This window comes from Emys orbicularis, chromosome 11 (assembly GCF_028017835.1).
Source record: "Emys orbicularis isolate rEmyOrb1 chromosome 11, rEmyOrb1.hap1, whole genome shotgun sequence".
Classification (NCBI taxonomy): Eukaryota; Metazoa; Chordata; order Testudines; family Emydidae; genus Emys; species Emys orbicularis.
The window spans coordinates 63,743,648-63,760,310 of NC_088693.1; the positions used below are offsets into that span (position 1 = coordinate 63,743,648).

At 46.0% G+C, this 16,663-nt stretch overlaps 1 protein-coding gene across 1 annotated transcript in view; it reads right to left on the bottom strand.

Moving 5' to 3' along the window:
* PTH2R (parathyroid hormone 2 receptor) overlaps nt 1-16,663 on the bottom strand; it is an 87,279-nt gene that overhangs the window by 9,416 nt on the left and 61,200 nt on the right. Inside the window, exons 8-9 of the mRNA XM_065413684.1 lie at nt 15,434-15,494; nt 1,016-1,082 (exon numbers count right to left, since the gene is read on the bottom strand). Of these exons, the coding sequence (XP_065269756.1) occupies nt 1,016-1,082; nt 15,434-15,494 (128 nt within the window). The remainder of the gene's footprint in view (nt 1-1,015; nt 1,083-15,433; nt 15,495-16,663) is intronic.

Below are 16,663 nucleotides of genomic sequence, written 5' to 3' on the forward strand. Positions count from 1 at the left end.
GCATTATCCCCTCTGAAGAATCTACCTTCATACCAAACTCCCAGTAGTTTCAATGAGGGTTTCACACATGGAAGAGCAGCATGATTGGGCTTCTGGAGCCACACATCATTTCCCTATCTTCCTTGCCCCAGGCTGTGCTTTTCAGACATTCCCTTTAACATGAAATGTTAAAGGGCTAAAATTCAAGGTGAGAAAATGGGCACTGGGATTGAAACTACAAAGAGGACCTTTCATTTCCAATATATGTTATGAAACATCAGTGCCTTCTTGCTGCCCATTAAGGCTTTCCTCCCTTTCCTGTTTTTCTGTCAAGCTGTTTCCTGCACTGCACAATGTGTTGACAGCTGCATCTGTCGTATGGTATTATGTCGGTAAGTTAGTGAAGGACGAGTTGTCATTGACTACTATAATAGCCAATTGATAACAAAAATGCAGAGGATTTATTTATCTTCAACAAAAAGCCTCTTGCCTGCGACACTGAAATGTGCTTTTCTCTTTATTGTGAGAGGTATCAACACTTAAGAGAGAAAAGCAGTTGCCGAGCTAATTTTTTGGGGGGAGGGGACCACTCCCCCCCCCCGGTGGCCTTCAGGTGTCATGTGCCACCTTTTCACACGGGGCTGGAAAAGAAGCCTGCCCTGCACTCACGGGGCAGGGTTGGCTCCTGACGCACAGAGCTGGGCCCAGGCCCCTGCTCCAGGCATCACGACATGGTGCACGGAGTCGTGTGCGTGTCACAGCGCCGCTCACTCAAATGTGGCCCAGCCGCCCCTCCATCACGAATGATACTGCAGCCCTGTGCACCAGGTTGCAGCAGTGGGGTGGGGAGCCAGGCTCAGTAAAGCAGGACAGAAGCTGCTGCTGCCAGGTAACCTGCTCCTAATTCCATCCTCCCCCGCCCCACTCTCACTTCAGAACCTGTATCTTTTACAGCAAAGCCACAGTGTTTTTTTGTTTTTTTTTAAATCAGATGACCAATAAACCATTTACTCTACATTGCATGTATAAAACCTACCCCAATGGCTGCTAATATCGGTGCTTGGTAAATCCATTTGATAGCGCCGGCACTGAGCTCCCAGCATCTGTGATATCAACAAATACCAAGAGTTAAACTAATGACAACAGCAACAATCAAAGGTTTCATTTTTTTTAAGTTTTGTTTTTTCCCCATTGGCTAGAATGGATCATGCTCATTTTGGAGGCGTGTAGAAGAATGGGCCGCCGATTTCGGTCAGCCAAAAGAAACAGTCAGCGCTAAGCTATCAGTCTATGAAAAGACCAACAAAACCGGCCACATCATCACCATCAAAACAATTACCCCAGCACTGGGACTAATTGTTGGCAATCGCAGAGTGAAAGGCCAAGGAGACTGAAAGCTCTAGTCAAGAGCTGATCCCGCCGGGGCACAGTTGAGACAGTAGTGGTTGCACAGAAGGCGTCATTCGCCAGTGCTGTCAAGATAGCATCTTTCACGAACATCGACTGGAGACATGGTTTTTAACCAGGAAAAGCATGTCAGCCATAAGTTCAAGCTTCAGACTGATGCCAAAAAGTGTGCTTGGCTGATAGATCAGTGACAGAGAGTGGAAGCGAAAACAAGACTTACCGATACAACCCAAATGGCCATATTAGACAAACATGCAGGGCTTTGATGACTAATGATGAGGGTACAGGGAATCAGAATTTGTCTCTACAAAAACATAAGCCAAAATGATGCGATCCTTTACCTCCTGCTGCATGTTTTCTTTATATAAACGTAGGTATTACAGCTGTTTAGCTACTCTAAAGCAATGTACATAATTTATCACAAAGGCCTGGTCTACACTGGGGGGGGGGGGGGGGGAATCAATCTAAGATACAGAAATACCGTAGCTGAAGTCGACATATCTTATTCCGACTTACCTCCCGTCCTCACGGCGCGGGATCGATGGCCACGGCTCTCCCGTCGACTCCGCTACCGCCGCTCGCTCCGGTGGAGTTCCGGAATCGACGGGGAGCACGTTCAGGGATCGATATATCGCGTCTTAACGAGACGCGATATATCGATTCCAGATAAATCGATCGGCGGGTAGTCTGGACGTACCCAAATGCTACAGTTGGGTCAGCTGTAGCTGTAATCATGTTAACGACAGAGGCCATGACACTACTTGCTAAATGCAGATACCATTGGTTTTACAGGAATAACGTGTCAGTTTAGGGATAAGTTGTGAACCTTTTTTTCCTGCCGGGGCGTGCTTACACACAGCCATTGGCCCTTTGATGTCAATGGATCCCCGGTATGACTAAGTGCTCACCAGGCTGAGTTAGGGTCACACACTCTAGCCCGTGGTTAGTAAATAATGCATATGAATTGCAAAGCATGGGTGCATCAATTTACAAGTAGCGATGAGCCTGGAGTGGCAAGTCTTGAGCAACATCAGGCCTTGTTTTAGGGATATTTTATGCGCTCACTTCCCGCTGAATGGGCGTATGTGTTGTCTGACCATCACAATCATTTTCTGTCTTACTCTATATGAGACTCTTAGCCCTTCAGGCTTGTCAACAGTGCCTTCTGCTCTCTAAAGGATTTATTTTCTTCCTGTTGTTGACAAAATAATGTCTGTAATATCATACCCACACAGAGACATGAAAGAATATCAACTGATTGTCATGCTGGACATGGTTTCAGCCCCTGTACAAAAAGCAACGTTTTAGTATGAAGCTACATTGCATATAAAGGGTCAAATGCCAACCAAACACACCCAAAATACATCATTTGTGGTGTCTGCATGGCTATTTTTCAGCTGGAATAACTGACTTAATTGACAGTGGCTAGCACAGCTGAAATGCCTTTGAATTTTCATCAGAGTGCCACCCCATCCGTAATTACATTGTCTATCTAGTGCCCATGGCTGTCATATCGGAGCACCTCACAGTCTAATGCATTTATCCTCACGACAGCCCACTGAGGCAGGGAAGGGCTATTATCCACATTAGCTGGATGGGGAAATGTGGCACAAAGAGACTAACTGACTGTTCCACAGTCGCACAGAACGCCAATGGCAAAGCGGGGACTTGAACGCAGGTCTCCCCACTCCTTGGGCAGGGGCCTCACCCTTAGAGCAGAGCTTCAACTAGCATCAATCTGTGTTGAACCACTGACTTCAATGGCGTAATGCTGATTTACATCACCTGCTGGTCAGCCCATATGTCAGTGATCAGAAATAGATATTTAAAAAGAATGGGATTTTCAAATCAAAAAAAGCCAGAAGAGTGGGAACAGGCTGGAGGCTATTTGCTGCTCATAATGGGGGTTTAAACACCAGTAGCGTTCCTTCTAAATGCCTGTGCCTACACAACTTATGTGGACTACATTATATTCTTTAATAATTTCTTTCTGTACGGAATGTAGCTCTGTTGAAAGGAGCCAGACGGATAGCCCTAGAGACTGAAGTCACCAACTGAACAGGATGAGCGACAGCCTACTGCTACTGGTAGCTGGTTCCTTTTGAGTGCTGTTGAATGACCTCTGTGAAGTCAGTTGATGGTCTCCAGCCAATTTCAAGTTGGCAGATTCCTATATCACAAAAACCACCTGAGCAATTGACATCTTCACTGGAAGACTCAGCAGTGAGGGCAAGAACTGACTCACCCATCGGGGCGGGGGGGTTCCCTCAGCTCAGAGTTTAATCATGGTGACATGACAAGGGCCCAAACCACACCAGTTTGATAAAGGCCTTTCAGTCTCTGGGGCTGTCAATCTGGCAATTAATCATGTTGCAGAATAGGTTATGTTCTGATGGCAAATTTGTGGAATACCCATGAATGGCAAGAAATCAGGCAATATATGGTGTGTAACAGCCAAACAGCACTGCTGTTTTTATTAATAAGATATTGTACTTGATTTCTTCTGGCCACTCACTCCACCGGGAAAGTATGTTTATTTTACAAAGGCTGTTTGAATTTAGACAAACTGTAAAAAACAACAACAACAAAACCCCCCCATCGATACACAGATTTAAAGGCCAGAAGGGACCGTTATGATCTAGTCTGACCTCCTGCATTACACAGCCCAGAGAATTTCACCCAGTGAGTTCGGCATCAAGACCACACATTCTATTCAAATTACAGTACATCTTTTAGAAGTACATCCAGGCCCAGCTCCTAAAAAGTAGTTAGGGACCTAATTCCCTTTTAAATCAACGGGAGTTAGGTGCCTAAATACCTTTGAAAATCTGGGCTCCAGTCTTGATTTAATGACTTCAAGTGATGGAGAATTAACCTCATCCTTAAATTGTTCCAATGGCTAATTACCCTCACTGTTAAAAATTTGCACCTTCTTTTTAGTCTGAATTTTGAGGGTGATTTTCTCCTTTCTGACAGGCGGACAGAGGTAGAGGGAATGCGCACACAAGCCACAGTGATAGGTGGCAATAGTTTTGATTTTCCGTGCATTTAGGTTGAGTAGATATACTTTGTTACACTAAGCTATACTACATGAGGGGAAAGAAATATATACTATTGTACTGTTAACTAGAGCTGGGTGATAAATGGTTTTCTCATCCTAGGAAAACTTTTGAGATTTTTTTCCCCATCCTGATTCAGAATGAAAAGTCAAAATCTTGAAAATGTTTGCTAACCAACAATCACAAAATCAATCATTCGATCAGTTTGGATCCATCAAATAGTTTAATTAAAAAATAAATAAATTAATTTTAACTCTTTTAAAAACTACAATAAGCTTAAATTTTGAAACAAAGTAATTTTGAACTAAAATCCAGAATTTTTCTGTTAAAAAATATCAAAACAGGTCATTGTGACAACTTGGAATTTTTTTCAAAAGAAGACATTTGTCAAAACTGACTTCTTCCTGTGAACTGTTTTGGTTTAGATGAATCAGCATTTTCCAACGAAAAGCCATTTTATTGACAAAAATCCCATCCTGCTCTTCCGTTAGGATAGTGTAATGCTCTCTATTTCATACCAATGGACTTCACTAATGATGATTTTTCAATATAAGAAATAGCTGAAAGACTCCAAACTGGAAGAGAATAACACAAGGCCTAATCAAATTGGCAGTTTTTCAAAGAGATACTATTAAGGGAACAAGAGCAAACTATCCCACTGCGTAGGAAAGATAGGAAGTATGGCAAGTGACCACTCTCGCTTTACCAGGAGATCTTCAATGATCTGAAACTCAAAAAAGAGTCCTACAAAAAGTGGAAACTTGGTCAAATTACAAAGCATGAATATAAACAAACAATTCAAGCATGTAGGGACAAAATTAGAAAGGCCAACACACAAAATGAGATTAAACTAGCTAGAGACATAAAAGGGTAACAAGAAAACAATCTACAAATACATTAGAAGCAAGAGGAGCTGACTGAGGAGATTTCTGAGCCATTTCATGATTATCTTCAAAAACTCATGGAAGATGGGAGAGAGTCCAGAGGCCTGGAAGAGGGCAAATATAGTGCCACTCTATAAAAAGGGGAATAAAGACAACCTGGGAAATTTCAGACCCATCAGCTTAACTTCAGTACCTAGAAAGATAATGGATCAAATAATCAATTTGTACTTTTCAGTTATTTTCATAAAGAAAGATGGTCATTGGTAACCATTAAAACATGTTATTTGCAACTAAATGTAACTGTTATGTTAAATTTGTTGCTTCTTTTTGGTAACCAGCAGGATACACAATATCTACACACATTTATTGAAGCAATTATATAGCTTAATTTATTCAGATTCTTAGTTTTTCTATTTTTTATCAGTTACAAAATGGTGAATGATGCATCTCTTACTTACTAGATGATTAATTTTTATTTATGATCCATGTCAAGTTTTAATTAAATGGAAATTAAAATCTGATTAAAAATGAACATTTTTTTTTACTAAATAAAACTACCTTAAACGTAACAGAGAGTCCTGTGGCACCTTTAAGACTAACAGATGTATTGGAGCATAAGCTTTCGTAGGTGAATGCCCACTTCGTCGGATGCATGTCACCCACGAAAGCTTATGCTCCAATACATCTGTTAGTCTTAAAGGTGCCACAGGACTCTCTGTTGCTTTTTACAGATCCAGACTAACACGGCTACCCCTCTGATACCTTAAACGTGTTGGATATGTAAGAAAAAGTTTGTCAAAGCACATTTTGCATTTAAAACTGACTGCTTTATTAAAAAAAGGAGGTATTATCCATAGTTAATTAATTGAATGGATTGTTTCTGGTCACCATGTCCATCTTGATTTTAGTACTAGTAGATCTCTCTTTCCCACACCTTCTCTTTTATTCATAGATTGCAAGAGGAAAACAATATTTCTTGCTTTTTCAACTCCCACTTGGTTTCTTAACTTTGAATGAACTAGTCATTGAACTGAATTAGATGAATAAACTGAAATGGAGAAATATTCTCTTTGCACTGGCAGAAGGGGCTACTGCTGTCAAAAGGTGAGTTAGCACTTCAGACACACACTTGTTTCAAGTGCTTAGCCAGTAACTTTAAGCAGTTCAGGGTTTGACTTTCTTAAAAACTAGGCAGCAAACTTGTACTGCTTAATAGTTTTTGTATTTTATTTTAATAGATTAGAATAAATTTAGGCCTTAACATATATTGTCAATTTGAAATTTCAATGTAAATAGGTTTATTTTTAAAAATAATCCCAGATTTAAATGTTTAAAATCTGATTTTTTAAAGTATCACCAATTTGTATTCATCTTGTCTCAAAGTGACATGATAATAGGATACGGGGACTTTGTTCTAGGGCTTGTCTATATGGAGAGTTAGTGCACAGCAAGTTGGGGTGTAAATCGACAGCGCACTAGCCGTCCATACACTAACTGGCCCTGGGAACCCTGCTACCACATACAAAAAGCTCCCTAGTGCCCTTTGACACGAGTGCGTTTACTGCAAAGAAGCAGGGTCCACATGGTGACTTAGGGCAGGGGGAGGGATAGCTCAGTGGTTTGAGCATTGGCCTGCTAAACCCAGGGTTGTGAGCTCAATCCTTGAGGGTGGCCACTTAGGGATCTGGGGCAAAATCAGTACTTGGTCCTGCTAGTGAAGGCAGCGGGCTGGACTCAATGACCTTGCAAGGTCCCTTACAGTTCTAGGAGATAGTATATCTCCATTAATTTATTTACACTTGCAGATGTAGAGCGCTTTGAGTTAAACCAGCCTTCGTAGAGGGCAATAGGGAAAGCGCTGTAGTCTGTCCACACTGACAGCTGCAAGCGCACTGGTGTGGCCACATTAGCAGCTCTTGCAACGGCCACAGAGAGAAGTGCATTGTGGTAGCTATCCCAGCATGCAAGTGGCTGCAATGTGCTTTTCAAATGAGGGGGTGTGACAGGGAGTGTGTTGTGTGTGTGTGTGTGGGGGGGGGAGAGAATGGGGTTTTGGGGGACTGAGAGCATGTCAGCATGATGTCTTGTAAGTTCAGACAGCAATAGACACCTCTTTCTCTCACACACAGCATTCCACAGTAATGGTTGCTTTGTCTTGGAGCAGATAAGCATGCCGGCTGTCAGAAACGGAGCTTTCAAAGGGCATATCGGCATGCCTGCAGTAATTCCAAAACAATGACAAGAGTGGCCACTTGCTTTAAGGGGATTATGGGATGTTTCCGGCGGCTGATCAGAGCGCAGTAATGCAACGCCTCGTTCACACTGATGCCCAGGCGTTTTAGCCAATGCGCACCAAGTGTTAATCTTCTCACCGAGGTGGAGTACCAGGAGCGCTCTAGCCCTGGAGTCAGAGCGCTCTATGTGCCTTGCCAGTGTGGACGGGTACTGCGCTAGGGTGCCCGGGGCTGCTTTAATGCGCTCTAACTATCAAGTGTAGCCAAGCCCCTAGTGTGCAGAAAGCTAGTATGCAGTAGATTTACACCCCAACTTGCTGTGCACTAACTCGCCACATAGACAAGCCCTTAGCCTTTGCCTCCAGAGTCTTCCCACTTCATCAGAGACATGAGTTAGTAAAAGATCTGAGCCCATATTTCCTTCCAGGAATGCTGCCTTCCTAAACAAGGAATATGGAAACCTTCATTGTGTTGAGTGTTCTCCCTCTTCATTCTTTGCTTAAACTCTGCTAGGCAGCATTGTTTGAATCACAGCCGGTCTGAATCATAGAACCATAGGGTTAGAAGGGACTGCAAGGGCCATACAGCTACTGACCCTATGAGTCCCTCAATATCCACTGGCAAAGTGTTCACCATCAGTAACTACAATTGTTACCATGCCTGACAAACTTACTACACATAACACCCTTTTGTCATAATATTTATCTAAAGAGTATTTTGTAAGCTACCATATGGAAATTGGTGACACTTTGGTCACTAATATTCTTGTGTGAAATATGTTGAGTCCAAGCAATCCAAGTAGAGATGATAAGCAGGTTTGTCCTAGAGAAAGGAAGGTATATGGACCGGTCTGCCAGCATCAAGCTTTGCGAGCCAGTAGATAATGCATTTGCCTCTGTGGTAAACAGTGTGATCAAGCTAATAGGTGAAGGAGAAAACAGCATGGCTTGATTACAAGCAAAAGACATTTGCATCTAAGATAAATAGAGTAATCAAACCAGCAGGAAAGGGGCCCCAGCTTGCTGGAAAACAAAAGAGCATGACTGGAGTCTGAACCCCAGGCTCTGAAGGCAAAGACAACGAACTTCAGGGAATATAAGGAGAAGCAAAAAGACATTCTGGTTATCCATCACTTAAGGGACCAAGAGACCTATGCTCTTTGAATCTGTGAAAGATGGAACCCCGCAGACATGTGGGTTGAGGAAGATGAGAACTGACTCAGTGAGAAATTGCCTGAAACCACGATTGTGATCTGCTATGTTGTAGATACAGGAAAGTGTGTTTTATTTGTAACCATTGTCTGTTTCTATTATCCTTGGTTACTATCACTTAAATCACTGTTCTTTATTAATAAACCTTTGTTTGGTTTTAGCATAAAATCATCTCAGTGCGGCGTATTAAAGTGCAGGTCCTCGGCTAAATTAACAGGCTGAGGTGTGCACTCTCTCTCTGGAGGCAGTGGACTTGGTCGTTTGTGTGTGTCCAATGTTAGGGGCTGGATACTGCTCTTCCAGGGGGGGTTGGGAACTAGACGTGCAATGCCAGGCTGAGACTGACAGAGTCTCGAGGAGTTTGCTGGGGAGGTAGACAAACTGCTGACACAGTTTAAGCTCCTGTAAAGCTTTCTCTTGCTGAGGCAGAGGGTAATATAGTGGCTTACAGTTCTGGACGCCCTGACAAAACATCCCAATGGCCAACTTCAGTGATACTGAAGCAGAGGAATTGTGAGATGAGAAGGGTGCCATCTGTTAATGAAGACTGGACTGCCAAATTCAAAGCACATTCAAATAAAAGCTCTGGCTCAAGTAAATCCAGAGGTAACACAAGACACTCTGGGCCAGATGCTGTTCTCCACTGCACGGGTGAACATCTGGAATAACTCCATCAGCAGAGTGACTCCACGTAGACATTAGTGCAGACGTGGGCAAACTACGGCCTGTGGGCCACATCCGGCCTGCGGGACCGTCCTGCCTGGCCCTTGAGCTCCTGGCCAGGGAGGCTAGCCCCCGGCCCCTCCCCAGCTGTTCCCCCTCCCCCACAGCCTCACCTCACCATACCGTGGGGGCGCGCTGGGCAGGAGAGCAGGGAGGGAGGCTCACCCACAGCCTCCGGGGAGCAGGCGGGCGGTGCGGGTGGCGGACTGAGGAGCAGCACCGGGCGGCCGCGCAGCCGGCCGGACAGAAGCGGCGCTTTGAAGGGGAAACCGCTGCTTCTCTCCGGCTGCACAGCTGCCCCTGCTTCTCCTGAGTCCTCCGCCCGCGTTCGCAGGGACGCATTCGGAAGGGGGCTTGGGGGGGGCTTGGAGGGGGGTCCCGGGGCCAGGGCCGGCTCTGGCTTTTTTGCCGCCCCGGCGGCCGGGGGCAGGGAGGAGGGCGGCCGGAGCCCCGGGGCGAGGGTGGCGAGCCCCGGCGGGGGCTCCGCTCTCCCCCCGGCGGCCGGGGGCAGGGCGCCGGGGGGGAGGGCGGCGAGCCCCGGCGGCTGGGGGGAGGGCGCCGGAGGGGAGGGCGGCTGGAGCCCTGGGAGGAGGGCGGCGAGCCCCGGCGGGGGCTCGGCTCTCCCCCCGGCGGCCAGAGCGCCGGGGGCAGGGCGGCGAGAGGGCGGCGAGCCCCGGCTGGGGCTCGGCTCTCCCCCCGGAGGCCAGAGCGCAGGGCGGCGAGCCCCGGCAGCCGGGGGGAGGGCGCGGGGGGAGGGCGGCCAGAGCGCCGGGGGGAGGGCGGCGAGCCCGGCTGTGGCCCCGCTCTCCCCGGCGGCCCGAGCGCCGCGCCGCCCCCCTCCAGGTGCCGCCCCAAGCACCAGCTTGGTTGCCTGGTGCCTGGAGCCGGCCCTGCCCGGGGCAGGGTGTCCTGGGCGGGGGCGGTCAGGGGACAAGGAGCAGGGGGGGCTAGATGGGGGGGATCCAGGGGCCTGGCTAGGGTCAGGGTTGTGGATAGGGGTCAGGGGACAGGGAGCAGGAAGGGTTGGATAGGAGGCGGGGTCCCGGGGGGGCAGTTAGGGGACAAGGAGCAGGGGGGGCTGGATAGGGGGCGTTGAGGTCCCAGGGGGGCGGTTAGGGGCAGGGGTCCCAGTAGGGGGTGGTTAGGGGACAAGGAGCGGGGGGGGGTGGATGGGTCTGAGGTTCTGAGGGGGGCAGTCAGGAGGCAGGAAGTGGGAGGGGGCTGATAGGGGGCAGGGGCCAGGCTGTTTCGGGGGCACAGCCTTCCCTACCCGGCCCTCCATACAGTTTTGGAACCCCAATGTGGCCCTCGGGCCAAAAACGTGCCCACCCCTGCATTAGTGCAACAGAGATCACAATCTCTCCTTGCTTAGTAAAAGAACTATCAAGCTATCTGTGGAAACTGACACAACTTTCAATACCTGCCAGTGGAGAATTACTAGGTTTTGTTTTGCTTTTTTACAGTAGTCAGAGCTACTTGCCAACAGTTTTGCGTGGATGAGGTGATTGCTGTGAGTCAGAATGTGGGAGACAGCAACTTTCAGATACTCAATCTAGTACTGACTGCAAAAAAAAAAAAAAAATCCTGTCTCAGCCTTGCAAGAAAAGAGAAATGGTGACATCCTGGGTGAAAAGGAGGCTGGTAGTAAGCGACACTTCAAAAGAAACTGAACCAACATCCTCTGCCAAAGATCAAAATGGAATGACCGATATTGTTCCTCCCAATGATTCCTACTATACGCAAACTGAGCAACTTACAGAAAAGTTGGTGCCTTCCTTTAGTTTGCTTTCACTGAAAATAACAGAGCACATGGGCTGATCCGCATTTTTTTCAATTTCACTGAAATTTCAAATTTTGAAATAAAAAAAAATTGGAGTTGGACAAACTTTTGAATTGAAAAAGAAACCTGGATGCGTCTCATCTCCCCCCTCCCCCGTTATCTCTATATAGCACCATGATGGGGTAAAGAATCTGTAAGGAAAGTTCCCATACGGGTAGAGTAATTTGCTATTGTGCCAAAGCATGGGGTCAGGGAATAGGGAGCAGGAGGGGTTGGATAGGAGGTGGGGTCAAATTTGGAGAAGTCAAAGGGTTTCCATTCACACTGGAGTGCAGAATTTTGTGAATGTGCAGCAGAAAGGCGAGCTGCATGCTGCAGCTGAATAAACAGCCTCTGACTTTTGTGGTGCATGCACAGAGAAAAGACCAGAAGTATTTAAAGGAGGTTTATAAGTTCTCCTTGTTTTCATAAGAACACCACAATATCAGTGTTCATGATTTTCATTGCTTGACCATATCTATCCCAAGCTGTTCCAAAGACTGTAAATTCAAAGGTTAAGAACATAAGATTGGCCATACTGGGTCAGACCAAAGGTCCATCGAGCCCAGTATCCTGTCTTCCGACAGTGGCCAATACCAGGTGCCCCAGAGGGAATGAACAAAACAGGTAATCATCAAGTGATCCATCCCCTGTCGCTCATTCCCAGCTTCTGGAAAACAGAAGGTTCTGAGCATCTGTACGTCCCACTGACAGCAGTCGGAGAGGTGAGTGCTTGAGCACCTTTGAAAATATATCAACAGCTGCACAATACAATTTATAAAAAACCCCAGTTCCAACAGAAGAGCAGGCTGCTGAACGAGCAGATCCCTTATTTACATGCCTAAATATGGTCTTTGAAGTATCCAAGTTTCAATATTTGTGGCCCAATACTCCTCTGGCCAGGTTCGCTGAAGCCCCTGCAGTCAGGTTCTCTGGGCCCTGGTGCACAATGCATCTGTAGGGCTTAACCTCTTCCTGCCCACGCTGTAGCTGGGGACAGCAGGTAGCTGGATTATGTTGGCGGCCAGCAGCAGCCTGAAGGTGTTAGCTGCCTTTCGACACTGTGCAGGTAGGAAGGGACAAGCTGCTTCCAGCCACTGGGGAGTGCGGGTGGGGGGAGAGAGCCAGGTGACCCTGCATGCACCCCACGTGGTGCCTCGGGAAGATGCGGTGGCAGGTACCAGGAGAGGTGGGTCCATGCCGGGGGCCCAGCCAGGCATGGATGGGGGAGAGCGCCAGGCAGGGAGTGTGGAGTCGGTCAAACACCCCCACCCCTCCAGTGTGAGAGAGGTGTACGGGAGTGTGTGTATGTCACCTCTCCCCGTGAACCCTAAAGCCTTAACAATAAGGTAAATAAAAAGAATCCAGCTACGCACTATTTCTTTTTAAGAGGGGCTCAGTCAACTTGATGTTAATTTGAACGTTTATCCTGCCTATTTCTGACTGATTACTCATAGTGAAGCAAGTTCAATGGCAATTTTATTAGGTGGCCCATATTCAGCATAGGGAAATAGGGTTGCCCTACCTATCACTCACGCTGAGGTATTTGTCTGAATACACAATGTGCCTTTCTTCTAGAACATGAACAAAGACTTTTCCAGCCCAGCTCAGTATATATTTGTGGGTAGTGAAAGTGATGCCTGGTAGTAAATTGCTCTGAACCATTCCTACTGCTTGACAAAGTTTTGAACTATTGACATTCAGCAACGCAAATCCTCAGCAATTATTACACAGACAAAAGTAAAGCTCTGGGAGGAAAGAATAATTTTCTGCACATATTGATGCAGAGAGTCAGAGCACGAAATAAGGTCACAGCTATTGCTCAGTAGCTGCTCATATTATTCATCATTTCAGCTGAATCAGAGGGCAAGTGTTGGCATCAGGTTGTCCACTTAATAGCCATGTGTTTGAGGTTGGAATTGTTACTGGTGGATCGTCTCATGATTTAGCTTTGGGGCACAGAAATAGTGACGAAAGACAATTCGAGTCAAGAACGTGCACTGACCGTGGAGCTTTTCCTTTCCAAGTTTTCTTTGCTATGACGCACTCAGGGGCCTAGATGAGAAGTAAGGCTGGGGAAGAGGGGAACTTATGGAAGACACTGGAGCTCTGCAGCAGGGTACACAAGCGATTTTACATGTCGACACTGACAGCTATCCATGGGACTGATTCACAGGCGCGAAAAGCCTCCCATTGACTTCAATGGGCTTTGGATCAGGCCCCTTTGAGTAGCAGCCTTATTAAAAACATGGAAAACTCCCACCCAAACAGCGTCTTCATAATCTTTGAGAGAAGGTTGCTATGCCACATGGCCGGAAAGCAAGAAAAGGAGCAGCTAAGTCATTCCACACCCCATCTCCACTCCATTCATTAGTTCTCATTCTCACCTTCCACCACCCACAACTATGTCTCTCCAGCCTTCAGCTGGAACAACTCAACCTGCATCTTTAAATCATTACACTAGCTCGCCTATGCAGGACTTCAATTCTGACATTTCTACATTTAAAAAAATCACCGGCAACATAGATCACTGATTCCTCCCGTTATCCTAAAAATTACAGAGAAACAAAGCTCCCTGCTCCTGTTTGCAGTCTGACACCAGATCTCACTTACTCATACCAGTATGAACAGAGTGATAAACAAAACAAAACAATCAGCACATAACCAATAACAATAGGCAGAGTGCCCTGGTGCTCACTGGTTGTTCAGGATGGAGGCATATGCATACGTGTGGGCTGTGGGTGATGAAAGGGTAGTTGAAATTGATGAATGACCGGAGTGTTGAATGACTTCTCTTATCTACTTGTTTTTTGTGATGGGACTTTCAAAAACACTCAGCATCAGCATACCCTGCTCCTGTTGAAGTCAACAGTAAAAGCTCCACTGACCTCAGTGGCAGCCGGGACCCATGCTGAGTGCGTTTGAAAAGCCCACCCTACATGCCTGACTCTCCGCTGTGGACAGAGTCTGGGAGTATGAAATGTAAATTCTCTTATTTGCATTTATCTCTAATTGTAAGTGCAAACCTTTGGATGTGTCTAGAAGCCAGCTTGGGGGCCCCTTTTTAGAAAATGGGCAATAGTGTATATGGATCGTGTATATGTATGTATACACACACACACACACACACACAAATATGAATATATACAACATGTACTGATGACACCCCTGTACTAAACTATGGAACCATGTGATAAATCACATTTATCATACAACTTTGATTTTTCTCACTTGCCCTCTCCCCATTTAGTCCCTCAGTACCATCTACTTTTAACATTTCAAACATCTGAGCAGCTTCAGCTACTACTAGTTTACAGAAACAGCCTGTCAAGAGAGTTCCTCTCCTTCCCCGCTAATATAAAATTTCCACCCCCAAAATTTCATTGGCTTGATATGTCTGCCAATCAGTATTCAATCCTGGGTTAATGGCAGGCTTAAGGTCCAATAGCTTACGAACCATGAGGCCTCGGAAAAACAGTTGTTTGAACACTGGCTAACCCAATATTCGGTCTCATTGAGTGTGAACTGGATATAACAGAAAAAGATCCATAGTGAAAACGACACCATTTTCAGCGCTCTAGCTGCATGCGTAGCAATTTTACTGCCCACTATCTAAATGCCAAGTCTAATTTTAAATCCTTTAGAAAGACAATAGAAACAAGTTTATAATCACAGCGAGGATCTCCACAGCAATGAGTTATCAGACCAATAGGAATTATTTGCTTTGGGCATTTAACTTACTATCGGACCATCAGGAAATGAGATCCCATTATCATCTCTCAGCTTTGCAACACAGAAAGTAAACAAGGAAAATTAGGGTTCTGCCGGCCGCTATTCTCTTCGGTACATGTGGAGCCACGCTAAATCAGAGCAGCAGATGAGCTGACCCTTTATTTTTATCATCACTTTTTCTTCTCTTTTACATTAAGGTTTCCACCGTCGACCCAGGCATTCTGCTGCTGCATCTATCTTTTGCTGTTTAAAATGACACTTTGTTTGCAGGTAAGAAAGGGAGCACGTGATCGGCGGTACATGCAGGAATGGAGAGATGAAAACAAATCTGATTGCTTTCCATAAACAGACAGATCAAAGCGCCTTCTGCTTCTTTGCCGCTTACCTTGCATCTGCCAGCGTTGCACGGACCACTGCCCAGGCTCCTACAAACACAGCCGGAAATCCTACAATTATGAAAAGTTAATTGGTCACTGTTCAGAATAGGTTCATTTGGAAGAATGACGGGGTGGGTGAGAATTGTTTTTTTATTTACACCTTAAGGGAAAGTGAAATAACTACTTGTAAAAGACGCCAGAAGGAAATGAAGTTCTTATTATTAATAAACCATGAGCTGTGAAGATGCAATATTCAACATGAGCATGAAAGACCAAATTCTAAAAAAGGCGATGGGGTGGAACTGAGGTCAGAATTTGCACCTAAATTTTAGATAGAGCTGAAAGTTTGAAAAACACCCATTCTACACACAACTTTTTGGGCCAAATCCCTAGTTGGTGTAATTCAGTGGCTTCATTTACATCAGCTGAGGATCTGTCTTTGCCTCCACTGTTTCTTATACACCATGAACCAGAGGAGGAGGTGATTCTGAGTCATGGAGCTTTTATCTCTATATGATACAGGAACCCAGCCCAGCTTGGAAATAATTTAAAGTTTGACAGTCATTGGTTGGTGTACATGACATGAACTGGGTAGCCTCAAGCCAGTTCCAAGTGAACAAACATCGACAAAACAAAAGCCAGAATCACAGCTGGCAACTTTCAGCTGTCACATCACGCAGCCCAAGGAACGTATAGGCGGGAAGCATGGATTATTCTTTCCCTCGAAAAGCTAGTCAAAGAAAGGATTGAGGCAAAGTGGCAGGACGGCATGGGGACATTTGCACTGTTTCTGCCCACAAGGGAAACTGTTGAGTGGACAGAGGACTTCAGTCTCCTGCAATGTTTGCCCAGCCCATGTCTCAGATCAAGTATTTAAAATGCAGCACCACTCATGGGTGGTGTGATTCAAATACAGGGTCTGGGTTTGTTCTCACTGAGGTCAGTGGGAGTTTTGCCGCTGGCTTCAATGAAGCAAATGCAAAGGTTTCCAGTCACCAATCTCTAACCTCCCCTGTGAGAGTAAGAATATTTGTAGTGGAATTAAAGCTACCAACCTTTTATGTGCAAAGTTAGCTGTCCCCTCGGGGGGAGGTTTGCCACGGTGCAGAGGGCTGGCCCACAGCCCACTTTAGGCCCATTTTGATGGTTTAGATAGGACATATGCAGTTCATGGGTTTGGTGCAGCTCATCGGCAGAGCACCAGATTTGGCCTACTCCTAAGGAAACGCTGTCGAAAG